At 41.5% G+C, this 24475-nt stretch overlaps 1 protein-coding gene across 3 annotated transcripts in view; it reads right to left on the bottom strand.

The window, feature by feature from the left end:
- Nucleotides 1-1600: 1600 nt before the first annotated feature.
- The window catches only part of RBMS1 (RNA binding motif single stranded interacting protein 1), a 212709-nt gene continuing 189834 nt past the window's right edge, over nt 1601-24475 (bottom strand). The window contains exons 7-15 of one of the 3 annotated variants that reach the window (XM_055307740.1): nt 15292-15398; nt 14605-14654; nt 14385-14478; nt 11840-11887; nt 10895-10945; nt 7861-7971; nt 6673-6753; nt 4910-4994; nt 1601-4241 (exon numbers count right to left, since the gene is read on the bottom strand). In XM_055307740.1, the coding sequence (XP_055163715.1) occupies nt 4917-4994; nt 6673-6753; nt 7861-7971; nt 10895-10945; nt 11840-11887; nt 14385-14478; nt 14605-14654; nt 15292-15398 (620 nt within the window). In that variant the 3' untranslated portion in view covers nt 1601-4241; nt 4910-4916. Of the gene's footprint in view, nt 4242-4909; nt 4995-6672; nt 6754-7860; nt 7972-10894; nt 10946-11839; nt 11888-14384; nt 14479-14604; nt 14655-15282; nt 15399-24475 lie in introns of all 3 variants that reach the window. The other 2 variants (XM_055307741.1, XM_055307742.1) reach the window with 2 other exon arrangements.

The following is a 24475-nucleotide window of genomic DNA, read 5'->3' as shown; positions in this document are numbered from 1 at the left end:
CCCCCCCGCCCCCCCGTGCCCCAGCAGTTACTCCCCGGGGCCTGGGTGCCCAGCTCACGTCTCGGTGCCTCGCAGCCCGGGGCCCCAGGTGCCCGCCGCGCAGGCGGGGTGTCGGGCGGGACCCGCGTCCCCCGAGTGGCGGCTCAAGCTGCAACCCCCGGGGCCCACGGAGACCCAGGGACGCTCCGGAGCCACCTCGGGCGGGAGCCCCAAGGCTGCGTGGAGCCGCTGGCGCGGGGGCACCGTGGGCGGCCCGGGGGAGCTGCAGGGCGCGGGGCACCGTGGGCGTCCCGGGGAGCTGCAGGGCGCGGGGGCACCGTGGGCGTCCCGGGGAGCTGCAGGGCGCGGGGGCACCGTGGGCGGCCCGGGGGAGCTGCAGGGCGCGGGCTCCGTGCTGCTTGTCTCATCACACTGCCATTTGAGGGCACAAAGTGCGCAGCCTTTCTTGGGCAGGGCCTGACAGTGCCAAGCCCCCCAAGGCGGCGGGACCCCTCGGCTCCTCCAGAGGAAGGGAGCTGTCGGCCACACCCGAGCCTGCTCAGAGCCCCACAGGCCTGCAGGCGCCGCCCTCGTACCGCCAACGTCAAGTCCGTGATTGTGGGCCCGCAGGTGGAACGCGGCCGTGGGCCCCCTGGCGTGGCCGCCAGCCTCCACCCGCCTCCGGCCAACCTCCACCCAGCCTCCACCAGCCTCCACCCAGCCTCCAGCAGCCTCCACCCGGCGGGCCTCCGCCCAGCCTCCGCCCAGCCCCCGCTTGCCTCCACCCAGCCGGTGCAGCCGGGCCGCGCTCGCCAGCCGCCAGGGTGTCGGCCCCCTCCGCCCCGAGAGCCGGGCTCCCGAGGGACCCAGCCCCCCCGCGGCCGCGGCGGCAGGTGCTCTCGGGTGTGACCCGGGGCGTGAAGGCCGCGGCTGTCTCCGGCCTCAGCTGCCTGCGGCGAAGAGTGTCTCTAAGCTGCCCGGCGACCGCCACCCAGCGCCACCCAGCTCGCGGTGCGGGCGAGGCCACCCCCTGCCGACACCCTCCTCCCTGGAGGCTGCGTCGTCGGCAGGGGGCCTGGTTCCTTCCCGGCCGCAGCCCCGCCCCTCCCCCGCGGTCCGAGCCGTGCACAGGGGCGGCAGCGTCCCCCCCCATCATGACGGGGCCACCGGGTGGCCGAGGAGCCTCAGGACGCGGGAACCCTCCATCCTGCGGGGGCAGGAGGTCACGGCGTCCAGGCCCGGCCAAGGCCCCCAGTGCTGGAGCCCGCGCGGGTCCTTCCCTCCCGTTGGGCAAGGGCCGCAGCCACAGTCGGAGGGCGGAGGAGCCTGGCTCTCTGGGTTTCCAGAACAGACCAGCGGTGGGCTTTGGCCAAGATGAGATGCGGGCAGCTGATGGTTCTTGACGTCTCTGCTGCCTATCCATGGCCTTAACTAAAAAAAGGAGGAGGTGGGAAGGTTTTTCCAAATCTTTTCAAGGAAATGTATTTTGAGTACAGGGTGAATCTGAAATGATTTTCAAGTCACTTTCAAACCCGCTGAGCTGAAGAAAGAGATCAGAAATGAAATGCATGAAATTCTGATATACATTTAATCTACTTAAAAAAAAAGATGACAGGAAAAATAAAATTTCAGATGTTTTTTATTCAAAGGTTTTCAAAAGAAATAAAACAGAAAAAGCTAACAATCTGATCAAATGTACAGTTCAAAAATGTCTTTTGGCGTTTAACAACAAGTCCTAGGAAGGAAACTACAGAGTTTATCTTGAACCGGACAAATAAGTTACCACTGGCAAGTTTGTGGCACTAGTAAAACAAAAATAAAAAATTAACTCTCTTGATCATATAGATATCTCTATGAAAATCTTTTTTTTCAATCTGTACAAAAGGTCTTTCTTCATAAATTAATTTTTTTTATAATTTAATGGCTGTCTACTATGTGATGTTTAACTGATTTTTTTTTTTTGTATGTACAGAGGTTATGTTTCCCAAATCTTACCCAGACGAGTATGGCACTTAGTTCAGACATATCTAGCAGCAGATTTCCCCTCCCTTCTAACCGAGCTATCAAATTTCTGTCTTAACTAATGCAAAAATATCAAGTAGTGAGAGACCCAGGTTTATAAATGTACTAGGTACAAGGAGGGCGCTGCGTTCAGTCTGGACTTTCACAAAGCAGTTAATATTCCAGGGAGCATAGAACCAATAATACCACAACTTTAAAAAAGGAAACAAAAACAAAAACAAAACACATTTCTCTTATGACTATGTAATTTTTCACTAGAATCTACACTTCTCAGAGCAGCAAGGACTTTTGAAACTATGAAATGTCACTGACATCTATAATCAAATACAAGCATAAAATTTAAGAACTAAAAAATACTCGAAAGAAATAACTGCTTAGCCCTAGCTCCTGAGCTAGGAGGATTTGGTCTGTGGAAACAGGGAGGGCCAGCAACCTGTCCCAGCACAAAAGAAAACAGACTCTGAGGTAGATAACTGATCACACACAGTTGACCAGACAAGTACACAGTTTTGGAAGACAACTTAATTTACCATTGCTTTTCAAACGTATGCAATTGTCTTAATAAAAGAGCTTTAATAACAGTGAATTATCTTATATGTACTAAAGTAGAAATAACTGTGTATTTATGAATCAGGAATTTCATAGTTTCAAAATTGGTTTCTCTTTACACTTAACACTTGTAGTGATGATGTAAAGTGTGGCACTGCTTGGATCCAAATCTTCCTTCATGCTTTTTTGTTTGTTTGTGTGTGTCCATACATCAATTAAAATGATAAAACCTAAATGCAAAGGTACAAAAAAAGGCACATTCTCCTAACCGCAAACTGGTCCGGCAAAAATAAAGAGCACAGAAGATAGGATGCTGAGACAAGGTGGAGCTACTGGTTACTGGCTCTTCGGTCTTTGGTGAAGTTACCTTTAAAAGTGCCAAGGAATTTTTATTTCTCAAATTTATGTAATAGAGAGAGCTAGTAGCCAATCGTTTCGCTTCTATTCATATCTCAGCTTATGTTTGAAGATAAAATCCTTACTTTTAGCTTTTGCCATTTAGTTGCAATAGCAACGTTTTTCCATTTGCCAGATCTCAGGCATAATTCTCATTCTAAAGCACTATCATTAGTATAAAGGAAGGACAAAACATTCGGTGACTCCCCGCCCCCGCCCCCCGCCCCCAGCCCCAACGCTACCTACACTAAATCTAGAACATCGAGTTAGTTTTTTTTTTCCTGAAAAAAGGCAAAAAAGACTTTACATTGCATCATACAGCAGATATCCTAAATCAGTCAAACTATCAGAGGAAACTGTTGGCGTACAGCCTTACAAACAATTTACCCTATTAAAAGTTCCCCAGTCAGAAAATGTGTTTCACACAAAACATTTTTCCCTTCTTGCATTTCACTACCTTACACATTATGTGAAAAATCATTAAAAACACCTACTACATATTTAAAAAAGCCAAAATTTCAGCAACTTTTATTGACTACCTTTTAAAAGCCCTATGCTGCTGTTTTTACAAGGCATAATAGACCAGCTCATTTGGTCAAAGCGTTCTACATCATTAGTTTGAACTAACTTTTACTGAAACAGCTACAGCATCAAAGGAGTTAAGGCAAATTGGAATTCATAGAAAAGGAGAAGACACTTCACACTACGTTGAAAGAAAAACGGGAGAGCTAAGAAGAGAGACGCGGAGGGCAACACTGAGTACAGCGACACTCACACTGCAAGCACAGAACACCATGGGGGACGTCGGACTACTTAAACGTCAGAGCCCATTTCATACAGCTGAAGAAAACGCAAATTAAACACAAAATGGACAAAACCACAAAAATCCGGTCATGCACTTGGATAAGTCTTCATGGTCTTTGTGCATACCCAGAAAATTGAAGTTTTCTTTTTCTTTTCTTTTTTTCTTACTTTTTTTTTCTTTTTTCCTTTTTTTTTTTTTTTTGCATCATAATATTTGATAAAAATCTTGTTTTGTTTTTGTTTTTTGTTTTTTGTTTTTTTTTTTACTAAAATAAACCTGTTCGGGGGGAACAGCTACTAGATGAATTTAAGGGTTTTATGCACCTTATAGAACTTATAGCAAAAATAGTTTTAGTTGATTTCATTATAAATAACGTTTTCAAGAACCTGTGCAAAACTGTCAATAATTTCCTAAAGCACAATTGATCAGAAAAATCCATGATTGTTCAGCCTTCACACCCTTCTTCATGTAAGAACACCCTTCTGTACATCTGGAAGAGAAAAATAAAAGATAAATGCTTTTGTACATTTGGTATAATACAGCACAGAATTTTGTGACCTCTTACTTGTTTTAAAGGTAATACATGCTTGAGAAAGGCAAGGTGGTGCTCCTCACTGGTGGTAAACCAATAAATGTTGGAACTGAGGGCAGTTTTTATGCCTTGACTCCACCTTTCGAACCTGGGACCCGCAGCATACTTTTACCTGAGCACCAGAACTCTCCATCTAAGGATACTGACATTAAATTCATAGTCAAGATATTGCTATACTCTCCTGTAATACTAGATGGAGCAAAATCTTATGCTCTATTTCCTTCAGCTTGTGAGTATTAAAAGCAATATAAATTTGGATACATGCAATGCAGGACAAATTTGATTACCTGGTGTCCTGATAATGTTACAGGTTTTTAGGGTGGGAGGGGTAAGGAGGATGAGAAAGCAGACATACACTTGACTTCAATACAACAAGGCACTGTTCGTTTGGGACAATCTGCAAATCCACAAAATCACGGATTTTAACATTTCAATAACACTGGATTCCTTGGCCATGATTCAGGCGGTGTGACCAAATCTTAGCTATTGTAAGTACCATTATGATAAAAGAATCCTAGACGTTCCTTGACGTGAGCCTTACAGTTACAAAGATGTTTCCCTCATACCTCACAGTTACTTATTAGGTTGAAAGGTATATGGTGAATGGTCATTAGACGTCTCGACAGCCACCTGCTGCTGACCACTTGCTTCCTACAACAAAGCAGAGCAGATGAGACATGAGCAATGAAATCCAAACTCTGCTCCTCCTGAGTTTCACATCTTAAAAAACAAGCACTCATTAAAAGTGATTTTCTTAGTATTATGCAGGGTTTTCAAGGTTAATTATTTCCCTAAGGAGTTAAGATGTCTTACAAACCCAAAGAACCTCCTACCCCAACTTTTATGAGTTGTTTCTTCATATCAAGCTATGATTTATCAAACAAATATCTTATCCCTTGGAGCCAGATGTGACTTGGAATTCATTATTTTCGGTTTTTAGAACCTGAAAAATGGTAGGGATATGCGGTCTACTACAGAACATATCCAGGGCTAACCTGATCACCAAACACATGACCAGGTCTACACAGAAAGACAGAAATATGCACAGCAAGTGGGCTAAGATTTTGTCTTGTATCAGTTCAGATACTACTAAGGCAGTTATAAAGAGAGTTTTTATTTTCAGATTTTATTGTGTGTTCAGAATTGCAAATAAGGGAATATAGGTTCTGGCAACTGTGGCTGTCAATAAATACACAAATTCAATTATCAGAAAACAAAACACAACAAGAATGCCCCAAATAATCCAACCACAGTCCTAGGGCTATTTCTGCAATTGGAACCTATGGGATCTGCTTAGTGGGTAGGATTGATTGGGATGATAAATTCCTTGGAATTTTAAGGGTACTTTGCAGAAAATGCTATGCTTTCTGTCCAATCCTTTAAAAAATCTTTTTAAAAATTTAAATTTGCTTTAGTTGACATATAATGTATTAGAAGATATAATGTATTATTATTAACATATATAATTCAAATTAGCTAACATATAATGTTTTAGGGTAGAATTTAGTGATTCATCAGTTGCATATACACCCGGTGCTCATTACATCAAGTGCCCTCCTTAATGCCCATCACCCAGGTACCCTATCCCCCCACCACCTCCCCTCCAGCAACCCTCAGTTTGTTTCCCATAGTTGAAGAGTCTCTCATAGTTTGTCTCCCTCTCGGTTTTTACTTTTCCTTCCCTTTCCTTATGTTCATTTGCTTTTGTTTCTTAAATTCCACATATTAGTGAGATCATATGGTATTTGTCTCTCTCTGCTTTCTGTCCAAATGTAACACAAATAGTAGTCTTCTTCTACTATCATTATTATATCTGTATCTTCCATAACAAGCACTAAAAGTTACTTAGCTATCCTAACAGCCTCTATTAAAAAAGGCATGGTTTGCTTCTCATCCCTGTTACAATTCTGAAACATTGGTGTTTTTTTTTTTTTTCAACTACCTTCGTGATAACTGATTTCTTCTTGTAGTTATTATTATTAACATAACCTTTGGTACTAGGATTGCAAACTCTGGCTCTATCTTAATTTGCCTGTTAAGTATCCCTTTGCAGGAGATAAGATAGATTCTTGAAAGGTTTGAAATGTGCTACAAGCTTGGAAAACAGTTCTGGGAGTTTTGGGGGTTTTGGCCTGGATATTGCTACACTAATCTGTATGTGAAGAATTACATTCCATAGTTGAAAATAACCCTAGCTATATATGCCCTCTAAACTCAATTCTTTATGCAAATATTTGACTTCTGATTGATTTTTCTTTGAGTTCTACCTAATTTACCCATTTCTCAAACTACTCATTGCCAGACTGGCCATCAGATGGTCTGTACCAACCTCAACGGGAACTGCCGTTGTCTGTACATGTGTGTACTGCGGCAAATAAGCTCCTTGCATAGCTGATGTCGCAGGCATGTACTGAAAAGAAGAATATGGTCAGGATGGGAAATGATAAGCCATGCAAAATTCTGAGTGCCTGGAGAATTTTGAGATGGGATGTCAAGTATTTGGAAATCTCAAAGAAGAAGTTTAAACAAGCTACCTCAAAGCTTAATAAGTATGCCATATGGAAAGCAAAGTGAGTATCTCCACTTTTTGAAGTTGTCCAAACTAACTCCCAACTTTCTTTGGATTTCCTAACAAATACAATCGTGAAGATCACTAAGGTTTCTCATTCTCAATAACTCAGTATCACTAAAATGTGCTATTTTAGAAGGTCTTATCTCAAAGGACCTCATTTTTTTCAGCAGCCCTCTGAATTAGTATCTAGAATTATCTCCATAGGTGGAGATCCAAGGAGTAAATGACTTGCTAGATCTTTACTAGATCACGGCTGAAAAGCAAATGGACCCTTGCTTTCCTGATGCGGATAGTCATCCTTTTCCAAAGGCAACCAGGCTTTCTTATTGATCTCATTGGATGTGTGTGGACCTGATTGAGCCTTCACAGGAAGCTGCTGCTGGTTTTAAATGTAAGGGAGGAAAACATACTTCCCTTTGTTCTTTTCAGCCACCATCGATATGGTCTGCAATAAAAGCCTCCGGCCATCTTACCAACTAAATGTTATGTTGATAAATATCAACCCTGGAAGTTCATCCAGTACAGGCTCAATCTCAAAACCCAACCCAAGTCTCCTGGACTCTGGAGAAGTCAGGCAATCCTAAGACTGTGACACAGTGCCCCCAAATTCCATAAAAGAAGTGAGGAAAAAATTCCCTGCCTTTACCACCACGTATCACTTTCATCTTTTGCTTCATGACACCAGGTCTGTAGTGTGAATGAATGGCATTAGAGATTAGGGCAAGGTGTGCTCGTGTGTGGTTGCCAAATTCTGGTAAAGGAGAGATACCCAAAGGATAGACATTTAGGTCATCAATTAATCATGTGGAAGGCAAAGTAAGGGGTGAGAGGGGCTCGGACATAATCTCTGACATCACAGAGCCTGCAACTGAGAGGGAAGACAAAGGCTGCATTAATTTACCCTCCTCTGTTTGCTGAGACATATGATATTAATTTGCCACCTACTGTTCCGGTGCTGCCTAGTGACAGATGACTCATCTGCTGGGCCAGAGGGCTGATCATAGATGCAGGCTGTAGTGACATGGTGTGCTCCATGGAGGGAGTTAACACGGCCCCCTAGGGAGTCGGGAGACAAGTGCAGAGTAAGATAAACTCAAGAAGGGAGTTAAGATTGTGTCATTCCTTTTGCAAAGGAAATGCCTTAGTTTGTTGAGAAATGTGAAACCAAAATAACCTCCTCTCAAACTTGCTTATGGTATCATAAACAATTTCCTAAAAACCTTCTAGATAATACTTCTTAAAACTTTTAAAAGAACATTCATTTCACCAAAATCACTGCATTAAACATCCTGCCTTTCCTTTCACTCCAGTGTAAAGCAAGCTAGTCCAGCAGGAGGAGCTGTAGTAGGAAACACTATTTCCAGCTAGCTGGAGTTGCAGAAATGCTTTCTTAATTTTCAATTTTTTTAAAAAGATTTTATTTACTTATTTGACAGAGAGAAAGAGAGAGAGAGAGCACACGTGCAAGCACAAGCAGGGAGAAAGGGAGAAGCAACCTCCATCCCAGGACCCTGGGATCATGACCTGAGCCAAATGCAGACGCTCAACCAACTAAGCCACCCAGGCGCCCCAGCTTTCTTAATTTTTTAAAAAATAAATGACAGTTGATATTTCATGCAGCCACAAAACAATAGGCCATACTGAATATTTATAAATACAATATCTTGTTTAAAAGTGTTCTGTACAAGATAATCATTTGATTCAAGATCAAGCTGTCAGGATCAAGATTACATTCTTCATCCACTGTTTCTCAGAACTTTCAGCTATAATTTTGTGCCAAGAAAGGGAAGGAGATTCAGATATGATTAATAATCCAATTTCAGATTCTTTGATTTCATTGAAAAAAATTCTGGTCATTTAAAACAAAATTAAAATGGGGGGGCGGGGAATAGACCAAAAAAAAAAAAAACCACCCACAACCCAGCCTCTTCCTAACACATGGCTGTTAGCACCGTCAGGGTACTACTGCCCAGATTCTAGCCTTGGCATGTTTGCAGAGTTGCAACCAGGGTACATAAACAATTTCATATCCTGGGTTTTTGCTTTGAACTTAACATTCTAGTATAAATATTTACCTAACTTAGTGCATAGCCATCATCATCATCATTTTTAATGACTGCATAATGGTACATTCACTGTCTAAAACTGAAATTTAATCCTATTTCTGAATTTTTGCATTTTCTCTAATTTATCCTATATAATATTCTTATGGATCATATCATTCCTCTCACTTTTGTAATCACCCAATTCCATGAGAGTGCAATTATTCTGACACATCCTACCAATATTAATGCTTTTGGCATGATTGCAGCCAGTATCTCCCTTCAATCCACTGTTACTGACAACCAGAACACAACTGAGGGCAGAGACTGGTGTGCAGGCACTTGAATTCTGCAGGCAGTCTCAGCTGGGTAGGGAAAAGGATCAAGCCCTCAGATGAGAACCTCTTGCACACACTACCACTGTCTCCTCGAAGATGTTAAGCTGGGACATGTACCGGCTTTGTCTCTAAAAGTTGCCCAAAAAAGACAGATGTGTGTCAGAAACTGTTTGTTGTTAATGCATTTCATAGAAAATTTCTTCTTTTTAAATTTTTAGCGTGCATCATCAAGAAGTGTGTGGTAACATGGACATGATTCAGAAGCCCAGAATATGCTGAAGGAATTTCCTGCTTCTTTTTTTCATTCATCTGTAGGAGCTACTGTTCAAGATTATGCGTGTAGAGACAAATGTGTGGCAATGCTTATATAGATAGATAGACACACACACACGTCATCAGAGAGCTCGTCCCCCGTGTTATCAACTAAGCATGTTTTATCTGCTGTGTCAAATCATCTCAGCAACTTCCTGATTAGAACGTGTCCCTAGAGCACTGTTTCATATATAAAGTCTTCTATTACATGGTGTCCTCTTTAGGAGCTGTCCCAAGAGAAATTCCTGCCTTATCTTAAGGCCAACAATGGTGTGATCTGTTTTTCTCTCTCTTTTTTTTAAATTTTTTTAAAGTTTTTTATTTATGATAGAGAGAGAGAGAGAGAGAGGTAGAGACACAGGCAGAGGGAGAAGCAGGCTCCATGCACGGGGAGCCCAATGTGGGATTCGATCCCGGGTCTCCAGGATCGCGCCCTGGGCCAAAGGCAGGCGCCAAACCACTGTGCCACCCAGGGATCCCTGTTTTTCTCTTATTAAGTACTATGAACTGTTTTGCATATTAGAATTCCCATTTTGCCTTAGTTACTAGAAATTTAGGGTCAAATGTGTGGCTTTCTCATGCTAATCATGTAGGTTATTGTGTTGGGCACTGTTAGCATTTTATGTGATTTTGTTCTTCACCTTTATTTTTCAACTTTTAAAATGTATGCTTTAGCAAACTGGATCTTATGTATCTTCAAAATAAAACATTAAATACACTATTACTGTGAAGTGTAACTCAATTAAAAAATGTAATATGTACATTAAGAATGGCAAATGCTCAAGTCACTAAAGAAATCACATTCACCTAAGCAAAGCATTACTGCTTTAGTATTTATAATTACTACAGAGAGGTCAAATAACACTGGTAAAAATCTCTAGCTCACTTTTGAACATTTTATATTTGTATTAAATGGAATACATAAAAAATGTGAGCTGTTTTATACCAGCTGTTAAAAATAGAGCAATTTACAACTTGAAATTTTAAAAATTCAATTGTGTGGCATTCTACAGAACTGGTATGGAGAAGAAGATGGTACCCTGCTTCAAATATATTTTAAGTTCTTATATTGCAAACTTGATTTAATGTCAACTATCAATTTGTTTGAAGGCAAGTGTGGGAGGAGGTTTTATAATGAATTTGTACATTTTCACACTCCATGCTTAAAACTTCCCCAAATCCCAGACTGTCTTTGACAAAAGGCTTTAACCCAGAGGATGTCGTCTTCTAAATGTATACACAGCTCAGTTGCAAACCATAAAGCCATTAAAATGCTGAAAAACTTACAGGGTGCTGTAGGATATACGGTTGAGGTTGCATCCAAGAAGGACTTTGCACCTGGAAAAAGGAGGATTTTGAAAGAAAAATTGATTTCTATTGGAATGCTACCTATTTCTCTAGAGCTCTTTTAATCATGTTAAAATCTACAGAAGGAAAATAAGGAAGCAATACTATCAATGATTAAAGAGATTAAGGCAGTTAAGAGTTCTTGGCAAACTGGTCACTCTGAATAGGATGAAATGATTATTTAAAACCAAGTTCCACTTGCCCATTCAAGAAGTATTTACGGAGTACCAGGCATCAGAGAGAAAAAGGCAAATATGACATGGGCCCCACCCTCAAGAAATTTACTAAGAATGGAGATAGACAAGTAAACACCTCAAATAGTGAAAAGTATGATAGTCAAGGTAGGAACTAGGCACTTCAGGAATACAGATGAATGAGAATTAATTCCAGCACATCTCGTTATTACAAACTAATCCTTAAAGTATGTGCTTACTTAAAAAGAATAACGAAATTCAATCCCTCTTTGATACTCAGGATGTTAGGTTTCAGAAATCTTGTCTGGTGGTCAACAATTTCTAGTTAGTGTGGAAAATAAAAAATCTGAGAATCAGATTTAGAAAATTAAACTTTAGTAACTAGATCGTGACATGTACAGTCAACAGGGCACCTGCACAGAAGACCCTCTGAGGGCTCACACACGAGAGTCAGGTTCCGTGGCAGGAAAGCAAGCCTGTGCAGTCTGCCGCTCAAGAGAAAAAATATCGGTCCAGTTCTCGATGCCCAGAGCTTTCCTGAGACTATATAATTTTTAAAAAAATAAGTTTCAGTCTCTAACTCTTTAACAACAATAAAACCCTCCTGTCTCTTATCCCCCACTGTTAACTTCAGAGGTTCTACAGAAAGGATATGGGGAAAAGTCATGGGGAAGAATGTATTGTGATTTACCTTGATAGCAGAGCCCCGATACTTGTTTTCTCTGGTTTCCTTTGCCACCTAAGGCAGACCAAAGTTAAGTGCTTCTGCCTTGTTAACATTTCAGTTATCTGGACTGCAGCCTTTCCCCATTGGGGTACTGGAGGTTTCTTGCAGATGCCAATTTCTCAAATCCAATTGTATAAGCATATGGTGGTTTAGTGGCGAAGGGCCCACTCCGACATGAGTGCAAGGCCTTCACTGAATAAATCATGGGGAGGAGAGCAGCTCCCTGTGGACCCCAAGTGGGGCCAGATGCTCTCAGTTTTTGTATGCTTTCAAGTGGTCTTAATAATCTAATAGCTTATAGCATTGTGGGGTTAGGGAGCTAGAACATCTAATCCAATTTTCTTTCTTCAGCAACAAATCAGCTGCTGTCAATTTCTATTCCTCAATCTTCCCTAACTATAAAATGGGAATAATAATCTTTGTTCTGTGAATTCTTTACCATTGGTTCTCTACCCTCCTTTGGGTCATGGGTCCCTCTGAAAACCTGATGAAAGAAATAGAGCTTCCCTCCACCCCCCAGCTAACTGCATTCACAAAAGCAATATTTTGCAAACAATGGAAGAGAATCTTGAGACCACTTAAAGCTCATCTGCTGACCCTAAGAACCTCAGTCTTACAGGATACAGCACTGAGTGGTGGACAAATGGAATGAAATTCTACATGTATTTTAGGGACACACAGAATGCCAAGAGAAGAAGTGAGGCCTTGGGAATGAAATGTTTCCAGTTAGGTTTATCAAATCTACTAATACTAGCCTCCCAATTTTTCTCATGCTATGAAAACAATTCTGTGGCCAAAATGCTCAATGCCTGACAGTAAAGAGGGGCAGAAAGAGGTGGTGGGGAGGTGCACTGATAGCTGTAAGAGCGACAGCAGCACACATCCAAATTAATATGCACAATTATCTGCCTGAGGATAAGCTTACTCGTTCCTCTTTTTAGTGATCTACATAAATGGCAGACGTTTCCAAGTTCAAAAAGTTAAAAAAGACTACCATTCATTAGGGAATTGTTAATTAGGGAAGGTGCGCTAGAGAGATCTCACGGAATCTCATTCAGTCAGGGAAAATATAGGAATTTTAAGTCCACAATAACGAAAGAGGCATTAAATGAGTGAATACTATGGCCCCCAGAATGAAGTGCCAGCCCAAGTAACATAAAAACCCAGAGAGATAAAAGAAAAAATGAGGGACAACTCAGGGAAAGACAGAGGAAAGACTTAAAACCCAAGGGAGGCCACAAATGCTCCTGCACAACTTTTCATGTGTTTCCCACCATGAAGCTACTTTATTCTTTATCATTTGAAGCTACTTATAAGTTCTCGGACAGAACCACCTTCATGATATTGCGTAAGCTGACCAATTCCTTATTTAAAAGGTATAATGAATATACTCTCATCAGCCTGCTAGTCCTGCATATATATTAATGATGATGATAACAATCACAGCTGACATTTACTGACCGCTAATGATTAAGCAGGGTACTTAAAAGTAGGCAGGCGCTTTACAGCACACAGAGTCTCAGTTTGTTTTTATAACAAACCTATGAGAAAGAAGACTATTATTATCCCCATTTTAAAGATGAGGAAACTGAGGCTTACAGAAGTAAAATAACACCAGTATTAGGTATTGTAGTCCCCTAACCCCAGAAATCAGGGCTACAACATCTAATTCAATTGTTTTAAAAACAAGAATACACAAGAATTTAGTCACACAGGATCTCAATAGTCAACAAAAGAGAACTCTATTCCCACGTGTCTGTGATTGAACTCTGTTATTATGTTTCTGTCTGGGCGAGGCCGTAACCCTGGCAGAGGTACTCTGACACAGGAGGAGAGATGTGTATATGCACACACTGTACACCACTGGGTTCCTGGGGAAGAGGAGCTAACCCTGCAATAAAACCAAATCCAGATTATAACACGGTGCTTAATGAGATCTTGGTTCTAAGTTGGGAATTTATTTTAAGATAAAGCCTCCTCAAAATAACCTGTTTAAACAGGGAGTCACCTCTTTTTTTTTTTTTTTTTTGCCTCAAGTCTCACTGGATTGCACATTTAATGTTACCTGATAGAGACACATCTTTATTTATTAGCATGTTTACTTGCTCTTTTCTTACTCCTTGCTGATGAAAAAAACAAAGGCAACAATGCACACCTCTTCTGTTTTTACCTAATGTTACTTCTTTTTTAATTTCAACTTCTGGGACACATGGTGTCCAACAGCAGAGCCCGCTGTGGAGGAAGCATTTGGGTTCATCCTAAATTCTAAACTGCTGTGATTTCAAGGACTGACAACTGATAACCATTTTCCCTTGTTTTATATTCTCCTATACATAAAAGCAAATCACTCTGTCAAATAAAAAGTAGCTTCTTCTAAATTGGGTATCCAAGCTGCATAACATTTGACTTAAATTTCATTATAAATGTTCAAAATTTTAAGACACATAAAAATGGAGCAGCGATTCACGGCCGACAAGTTGTCATACTCTTGAATCCTAAAGGTACAAACCTGGTAGGCAGATACAGGAGATGCAATATAGGGTGTAAGAGAAGTTTGAGTGATCATTCGGTTTGTAGCAATACTGTATGGTGAAGGATAAAATCTAGAACAAACACAAAAGCCTTTATTAAGTCATCCTTTAAAAAGAATAATTCCCGGGACAAATGTCTGATATTTTCCACCTTCACATTTTCCCTCAAGCCATTATGCATTTATCTTAATGACATACCCGTTCTGTATAGCAGCTGTGGTTGGGTCATAAGTAAGTGTCATTCCAGCCTATGGGAAAGCAAAGAAATAGAATCACTTACCCGCAAGGGCATGGTTTAAAAATTCCATTTCTTAGAGTCATGGCAACATAAAATAGAGATAGTTTGGTAGCATTTGATAAAATTGAAAGTTTCCTTTGGAACAAACATAAAGTCAATATTGAGAATTGAGGTCTACGTTTGCTCTGTCCCATTTGGCAGTCATTGGCTGTGGGCAGCTCTTTAAAATTAAAGGCAACATGGAGTCCCTCCAGCACGCTGGCTTTATCTCAAGTGCTCAAATAACCACATGTGACTCGTGGTTATCACTGGACAGTGCAGACTCTAGAACATTTCCACTGGATGGCACTTTACCCTCGACATTCTTGAATCAGGATGTTACTTACGCCCTTTTACTTTATATGCAGTTAGCTGGTGATCACAGCTCTCTACCCACCATCTATCTGTCCATCTGGGAGGGCATCACTCTCTTAGCACCCCATCCATTGGGAAGAGCTTTAAAGTGACCTTATCTGGATTTTAAAGTCTGAATCTGGCACCTATTTCAGAAGTGTGGCAGCCAGGATGCCACAGGGGTACCGAGTCACACACGCTCTCGCGACCATACACCCACGCTGAAGTCTCAAGAAGGGACTTACAAGTCTCACCTCTCCTTCTCTATGCCATGGTCTTCCATTGGGGATGTATTTGTTTGGGTTTTGTCTCTTCTTCTGTCCTCCATCCGCAAACTTACACAATAAAGGTTCTGTAGGAGCTGAGTCAATGGGGACAAATGATATAAAATCAGAATTACATGTGTATGGATGACAAAGTGTAACTGAATCTCTTTGTCAACAGCTGCTGTGCAGGGCTGTCAGGAAAGAGACACTTCAAAGCAAACGTCTTCTCAGACCCTTATAAGATTATCTACTGGTGAAGACTGTACAGAAAATATAGTAGTTATTATTTTCAAACAAGAGTTTAATGAACACATTTAAAGAGCTATTCTGAGGAACCAAAGGAATCTTCTGATTCACTTTTGTGCTTCTTTATGTGTGGACACTTATTTATTTATTCAATTAATTTATAGATTTTATTTATTCATGAGCAACACAGAGAGAGAGAGAGGCAGAGACACAGGCAGAGGGAGAAGCAGGCTCCCTGTAGGGAGCCCGATGTGGGACTCGATCCCAGGACTCTGGGGTCACGTCCTGAGCTGAAGGCAGACACTTAACTGCTGAGCCACCCAGGTGTCCTGGACACATTTGTTTTTAATTCTGCTGATAAATCTCCAAATGTAAATAAGATTGTGTTACAATCTTCCCTCCCCCACCTTAAAAATAGTCCTTTAGCTTCCCAGCATAATTCTTCCAAGAGGCCTTTACTTCCCCCAGGAGAACACAAATTCTCATTTATACTGCTCACACTGTATTTAAAAAAATCAAAAAATTTTTTTTTTTGTATTTTGTTCACAGCAGTGAGAACAACTTGGAGGTGCAGTGATTTGTTTGGTGCGTTTCCCCTCTGGTGTGTAAGCTCCACAGGGCAGTGACGACTTGGAGGTGCAGTGATTTGTTTGGTGCGTTTCCCTCTGGTGTGTAAGCTCCACGGGGGCAGTGACGCTTGCTTCTTTCATCCCTGCATCCCCAAGGCCAAAGTGTCTGGCATGTTGTAGGTGCTCACTGCATTTCGGTCGAATCAATGAATGAATACACATAGGTTTCATCTGTTTATCTGTGGAGCACAGCCTTGAAGATAGCTGTACATTGTAAGAAAGGCAAAACACCCACCCACACTGTTTAAAGTTTTTTTCTGTGCCTTTAATCATCCCTCTTGGGGTTGCCTTACTATATATATATCCACATCATAAAATGATCCGAAGAAGTAAAAAAACTAACAGAAAAGCAAAAGATGCAGAAACTCTCATACAATACATACTTATTAGTTAAAAGAGGGGAGGATGGGGAGGGGGAGGAGGTGGCATGGCAGTCCACCCATGACTTTTCATTCTCTTTGCTTTCCATAATGGAAATAGCAGTATATTCCTGAAGGTTGTGCAAATTTCTGTACGTTTCCAGTTAACGTAATAAAGGCAATCACACCTTCCTGTCTGGTTCTCACATTCTGTCCTTTGTCTACTGTACAACTGTGATTACTACTTTCAAGTTCTGTTTCGAAGTTAAATAACCAGGAAGAGAAAAATATTACTTGTGGAAAATTTACTCCTTTCTCCTTTGCCTCTTATTATCCTAATTCATCTCTTATTTTATATCACTATTACCCACCCACTAATGACAGGGTGGAAGCAATAGTGCCTCTCAACACTTCTCTGCCAAAAAACAAAACACAACAAAAAACCCAACTGTAATTCCTTCTCGGCGAGCCGTCTAGGCTGTTGTTTGGCATGCCTTCCTCCTCTCCCTGGTGTGAAGCAGTCCAGAGGGACGGGCTGGAATGTGAGCTCACTTCTGGAAGGCAGCTACTACGGGAACCAGAAGGTGAGAGCAAAAATGTCAGGAGTCTGGTGAGAATACCAGTGAACCTTGGCCCGGCCTGTTTACCTTCTGACTCCAATACCTCCCCCCCCCCCCCCGCCTGGCCCCCCCACCCTCAGGCCTTTCTGAACAGGAAACTTTTGGTTAAGGCGAATGGGTGGGAAGGAAGATAGACTAGGGCCAAATCCTGGACTGAAGATGAATTATCCTGTTTGTCTTTTCAAAAAAAGACTTGGAAATTCCTGCAGCCACCAACAATCTCCAAAGGTAAAGTAAATGGATGCAATGAAGCAAGAGGGCTTTCTAATCAGTGATGATGCTTTCAAATCTACAACTGGGCTGTCTGGAACAAGTGGAAATGAGGGCCAGGAGAACACAGCTTTGTAGAAGGGACAGATAAAGGGCAAACCTGCTTGAGTTAGGAATGTCCTTCTGCCAGGCCTGAAGATATCTCACCTTGATAGCTTTTTTTAAAAAATTTATAATTTATTCATGAGACACACACAAAGAGAGGCAGAGACACAGGCAGAGGGAGAAGCAGGCTCCTCCCGGGGAGCCTGATGCGGGACTGGATCCCAGGACCCTGGGATCAAGACCTGAGCCAAAGGCAGATGCTCAACTGCTGAGCCCCCCAGGCATCCCCATCACCTTGATATCTAAGGTCAAAGAGAAAACTCAGAGAGAAGCCAGATCTCAGTATTCATGAATCTAAAGGTCCTTATAGTTATCACACAGTTTCTCCAATGACCTGTGTATACTCCCCATAATCTCACAGGGCAAAGGAATATAGTAAATTCTGTGCTGCTCCCACCATGGGGGACTTCACTTTGAGGAGACAGTTCTACCTAGAGGCACTATAAAGACGGGCTTGCAGACTGAAATTTAACATTTCTCAAAAAAGAGTTGACTTGGCACGATGAGTAATGCAAATGGGCCATTTTCCTCCATTAGCATCACTGCTTCCAGAGAAAGAAGGCAACCAGGTTGGACATTTTCCGTAAGTTCACTACAGGCTGCTGCGCCGGGGAGCTGTGAACAAAAGCATTTAGGCAGCGATCCCTGGGAGCATAAAGCTCCACATATGCTCAAAGGCCACATGCCCTGTCTGTGGTAAGGTGCTGCCAATACATTATCATTTTTCTAGACTATGTGCTGTCAAAAAAAAAAAAAAGCCATTTCGTGTAACAATAAAGCCTGCTAAAAACACAGAATGATGCAGTAAATATCAAGTGAGCAACGACATGTTTGCAAATAGATTATTCAAAATGAAACAAATGGAAAAGGATGTAGATGAATCTTTCAAGAACTACATTTACTCCATGCTGTCATTAAGATATTTTTCTCCCCCTGAAAGCAAAAAGGTAAGTACTTAAAACAGTTTGATATTGGCAGGTATCCATATCTTAGGAAAACAAATTTCTTTTTTTAAAAATAATTATCACCAGGGGTGCCTGGGTGGTGCAAGGAGGTTAGGCGTCCAACTTATGGTTTCAGCTCAGGTTGTGGTCTCTCAGGGTAGTGGGATCAAGCCCCACGTCAGGCTCTGCGCTAAGTGCAGAGCCTGCTTGAGATTCTCTCTCCTTCTTCCTCTGCCCCTCCCACTGATGCTCGGTTTCTCAGATAAAGAAATAAATCTTAAAAAAATATAAAAAGGATTACAACCATTAGAAATGAAGAGATTTTTTTTTTTTTTACATAGTCATTGGCTCCTTGTTTTAGGGAAATGGGAGTGCCCCAGTACTCCACGTGAGGCAAAATAAAATTCTAAAAGCTTCTTTCCTCTGTTAAAATTCTCTCTGGTCTATTTAGCAGTTTCAACTCAACAGTTTATTGAGTGCCTACTGTGTGCAAGGTATAGTGTTAAGAACTAGGGATATGGTCATGGATAAAATAGGGTCTTATTTCATTTTGCAAACTAATGGGAGGGAGAGTGTACAAAATCTTACGAAAGCCCATTTAGCTATTTATGAGATAGAGCACTGTTTTGAGAGATGCCTGTTGTTAATAAAAATGCCACCCAGAAGTGAAATACTTCTGATATTGCAAGGGCTGCATTTCTTTTACAGGGTACCTGGTACTTCATGTACCTGGATGACATTATGTGACATTCACCACTGTAAGTTCTTGATATCTGATTTAGTACACGAGGTGTACCATGTGCTCCAGGAAACAGCTATGTGAAGACTGCTTTAAGATTATCTATGTTACCATCACGCTGAGCAAGGGTTAGAGGATTTCAGATTTCTGAATTGAAAACAAACAAATACACCCAGATCGGTGTCATGGCTCACTTATTTTTAAGTATGTGGGAGATTGCTTGTTTGATTAGCATATCCTGTGGCTTATTTCAAACCAGACCAAAAGTCTCTAGGAGTTTGTGTTTTGAAGCCTAACACACAGGGTCCAGGTTGAAGACTGGGAGATGCAAGGGATGCCAGCTTGTTCTACACATCAGATCCTTCAGCTGGCCGCCTTGGCTGTTCTTTTTAGAAGGGAGATGATGAAGAAGGCTGACACACAGAAAAAGAAGTGCCATAAATACTAGTAGTTCGGACTCTGATCAAGTAAATTTGGGTGTATTAACATCAAAAAAACAACATGTAACAGTCAACCCTTATCTCCTATATGGTCAATTTTCTATACCAGCAATTCTTTTTAAAATTTTTTTTTCAAGATTCCATTTATTTATTCATGAGAGACATAGAGAGAGAGGCAGAGACAAAGGCAGAGGGAGAAGCAGGCTCCATGCAGAGCGCTCCACCTGGGACTCGATCCCGGGACTCCAGGTTCACGCCCTGGGCCAAACTGCTGAGCCACCCAGGGATCCCCTACACCAGCAATTCATTACCTTATTGTGCAAAACTAGTAATTGCTGAGTCCCAACAAATGACTTGTGACTCAAGATATATTTTTATACTTAGGTGATATAAAAATTCTAATTACCCACAATCAATTGATTTTGCCATCTATCCAGAGCATTCTCAGTTGAATCTCCCCTTAATTAATCACCTTTTGGGGTTCTAAACGGTGTGCCTCAAATGTCTTGTAAGATCTCTTAGGTTATATTCTCTTCCTTATTCCTCAAGACAGAAAAGTTACTTTCTTGTTCATCAGATCCAACAGGAACATGTAATTCCAAAAGCTTAACTACTGTAGTGTAATCTTCAGCAGACAATGCCACAAATGCAAATGATCTGATATTTTTTGGCACCTCTTGAGAGCCATCTGAAGTAACTGCACTGTCGGATTCTCCAACGTGCCCTCAACAGGGCTTTGTGAGTGGGATGATCTTTCGCAATGCCTGATTTTGTGGCACTAACAATCCCTTGTTAGGGACTATAAGCTTATATGGGTGATGCCTGTGCTGATTCACTTCACATCTTGACCAAACAGCTTGCGGACCTATCTTCTAAAGCTCAAACTCTGTCATTATTATTATTTTTTTAATTTTTATTTATGATAGTCACACAGAATGAGAGAGGGAGGCAGAGACATAGGCAGAGGGAGAAGCAGGCTTCATGTACTGGGAGCCCGACGTGGGATTCGATCCCGGGTCTCCAGGATCGCGCCCTGGGCCAAAGGCAGGCGCCAAACCGCTGCACCACCCAGGGATCCCAACTCTGTCATTATTTAGGCTCGAATGTCTTCCCTTGCTATCCACACTCAGAATCACTTCTAGATATGCCTGCTCTAAACACTGTAGCTCATAATTTGACCTCCTGGAAGTCTTCCTTGCCATCTAATCAAATGGCTCTGAGGACTAGAGTTCTCTGTAGTTTGTGAGAGTGGACCTTTTCCTGTGTTCTAACAGCTGGAGAAACTGCTACTTCCAAACTCCCATTTTTCTAGTTAAGCAGTATTTATCCTAATCAACATTCTGTAAAACGTGAACTGCCCTCGATAGAAGCTTTTCCATCAGTTGTGGAAAACCAGCCCACTCAGCAACTGTAATTAGCTTTCTTTCTGATAATGTTGCCTACTTTCAAAATTCCTCAACTAGCAACATGCATGGAACTATCTGGGGCTCTTCCTTTAAGAATTTCGTTGTAGGGATCCAATACATTTCATCCATTTTGTGTGTGCACGACACCACTTCCTTTTAGGATCCTCTTTGTTTCTAATCCTGCTGCCCTGTTCAACCACCACATAGAGCTACAGCTTTTCTTCACAGGCGTATGTCCTCTCCAACTTTCCTGATCCTTATACAGTGGCTCCACCTCCTACTCAGCTTTACCTACCAGTATAAAAATGATTTAACATTAAAATCAAGTTAAATAAGAAAACAAAAATATCCTTCCTCAACACTCCAACTTAGATGTTCTAATATTCTATATTTACTGCTTTTCTCAGTCTACGTTTTTCATATTTGCAATGATAGGTCTTCCCCCCACCCCCCACTGTTTACATTGTGGACTTTCCCTATTTTGGTATAGAATCATTTTTTTTAAAAGTGGTTACATAAGGTTTTTTTTTTTTTTTTTAAAGGTTTTATTTATTTTAGAGACCAAGAGAACATGAGCAGGGGGAGGGGCAGAGGGAGAGAGAAGCAGCCTCGCCACTGAGCAGGGAGCACGAGGTGGGGCTCGATCCCAGGGTCTGGAATCATGACCTGAGCCGAAGGCAGACACTCAATTCACTGAGCCATTCAGGCGCCCCAGTTACATAAGGTTCTATTCGAAATGGGATTATGTATAGTTTCTTTGTTATTATAACTAACACTGTATGAACATCTGTGTGTATATCTTATTTATCTGTTTAATCCCAGTGCCAACTGCTAAATTGGTGGTCAGATTGTATGGTAATTAGAACACTGGCTCTAGACTAGTCTCCCTGGTTTGAAATTTGGCTTTGCCATTTATTACTTTGTGACTCCAGGCAAGTTATTCAATGTCTGGGGTTTCATAATCTGTGGAATGGGGATAGTAGTTGTACTTATTTCAGAGGGCTGTTGCAATTAACATATATAAAGTGTTCAGAACAGCTCAATGCACATTAGCTATTGTTATACTATGATAACAGGAGGAACTCAAATTTTTGAATTATGGTTCTTCCTCTTGCCTTTGAATTATTAAGATAAATTCTCAGGAGAGGAACTTCTGGTTTATAAAAGTTATAAACAGTTTTAGAGACTGGCCTGTTTTTCATGGAATTTGATTTTGTGAGATTTTAACAAGCTGGCTAGGGTTGCCGCCTTGGCTTCACATACAGTGAAGAAATGTGCAAGTTGTAGTTAAGGGTGAAGTTACTGGCAACTGCCTTTCAGAAAACAGTTTCATGGTACACTTACATCTCCCACCCAAGGTCCTTATGCTTTAATAAAATTTTACTCTGCTATTTATTGTTCCTTCCTGGCAGAACCTGATAGTGAAAAGGTGTAAAACCGATTCGAGGAAACTGCTGTAGGCTGGGTGTGAGCGACGGTGATAACACCTGCCCAAAGGCAGCCCCAGCATAAGGTGGGCAAGGCGCTCCAAGCATCTCAAGCTAAAACGTGGCATATTTCTAGTTGTGATCCCTCGTTACTTTTTAAATAGTAGACTTACCCTCCTTGGTAGAGAATGAGTTTGAGTTTTAGATCTGTAAGACAGCCCTTTCCCCACTGGCGACCCAAGAATGTTTGAGCACTTTTGCTCTCATGGCTGCTTTCAGTGCAGCCCTTGGAGCATCCATCTCAACAGGACTCCCATTTAGACTCTGCTCTATGTACATACTGGGCAAGGGAGACAGGAACATATCACAATCCAAAGGTGTGATCACATCATCCTAAAGGTACCAGGAGCATTACACATGTCTTCAACCATTTCTTTTATCATAGAGCTGCCAAATATTTTTTATAGAGTAACAGTGCTGAAGACAAACACTCAGGGAACAAGAGAGACAATAAACACCCTTGCAAGATTCCCAGCCTTTTTGCTAGACTCAGTTTTTCCTCTAAATGTTACTGTTTCTGCCTCCTGGCATAGGACAATGCCCTAATATCACCACCTATAGACAGAGTTATAAAATGTGTGTAAGAGCAGTTTTCAAGCCCTGCTGGGCATACACCCAGTCTGAAAAGTCAGAGTAACACAGAAAACAGATGTAAAACAAGCTAAGGTCTTTGGACAGAGTTGGCTAGCAGTCATGCACTTCACTGGAGCTCCTCCGTGACAGACGAAGCTTTGGGCTGGGGTGGAATGATACTAGCACAATACCAAGAATCTAACGGCTCACAGATCCAATGATTAGATACATTTTCTTTTTAAAAGCTCTGCTTTTAGTAGACTGAATAGGAACTTATTCAGTCCATTAATGTCACGGAGAGGTCCAGAAACAAAGATGGATAATCACACTGCCTCCTGTAATACTGAACACACATGTGAACTTTGTCCACAATCTGTGTGCGTGTGTGTACACGTGAGCGTGCACACAGGTGCCTGCCTCCCACATAGGCAAAGAGAGCAAGCAGCTCTAGGATAGTTCCAGCTAACATGCCAAAGTGCATTAATCAGTCTTTTTAAGAGATTGTACTCTTTCAGGCAGGTATAGGAAAAGCATTTTTTAGAAAAAACCCTGAATCATAACCACGAGTGACTTTTTTTTTTTTTTTTTTTGCCTTGGGCATGTCTCATATTTTGGACATCTGTTCTATATAAAACTTCCCATCCCTTGTTTCAAACATTCACTGTGTGGGAAATCACCACCCTACTATTTCTCCATGATAGAATTTTTATCAAGCAAATACTATTATTTTAAACCTCTATGGAATTCACCTAGATTGTTTTACAAAGTAGTCATTGGTTCTTTTACCCTGACTGGGGACCTTCCAAGCAAATCTGATTTACTGCAAACCAGCTAGCACTCAAAAGCAAGATAAAAACCAAGATAAATCCAAATAAAGGATAATGCTTCAACATTTTCAGGGGAAAATGAGACTGGATGGGAAAGGACAGAAGGAATGGCCTCATGAGTAATTTTTTTTCCAACACAAACCATTACGTGTATTTAAGGAAGATTCCGTCAGAAGATAAAGCCTCTCTGAAAATATGGTAACACCAGACATAAAAGCACAAGATTTTAAAAAAGCAATTTCAGAAAACAGATTGCATTAAAAACTGTGATGTGGATTTTCAGAGCTATAAACATGTATGACATTACGTACCATGCCCCAGGTCAGGGTGGAGTATGTCTGGCATGGGGGAACCCAGACATGTTATTCTGGTATGAAAAGAGCATGTTGGCAGGAGGGTGGGTGGCACTTGAGAAGTGACAACTCATGTGCAGACCTGACCTCCTGCTCAGCCATTTAGAGACTTTCCTAAGACTGTTAGAGTTAAGTTCACTGTTCAGTTTAACTTTCATAAAGTATCTTTTGGGG

This window comes from Nyctereutes procyonoides, unplaced genomic scaffold (genome assembly GCF_905146905.1).
Source record: "Nyctereutes procyonoides isolate TBG_1078 unplaced genomic scaffold, NYPRO_anot_genome, whole genome shotgun sequence".
Taxonomy (NCBI): domain Eukaryota; kingdom Metazoa; phylum Chordata; class Mammalia; order Carnivora; family Canidae; genus Nyctereutes; species Nyctereutes procyonoides.
Note: the sequence above shows the minus strand (reverse complement) of the source record. Positions and strands in the feature narration are given on the sequence as shown.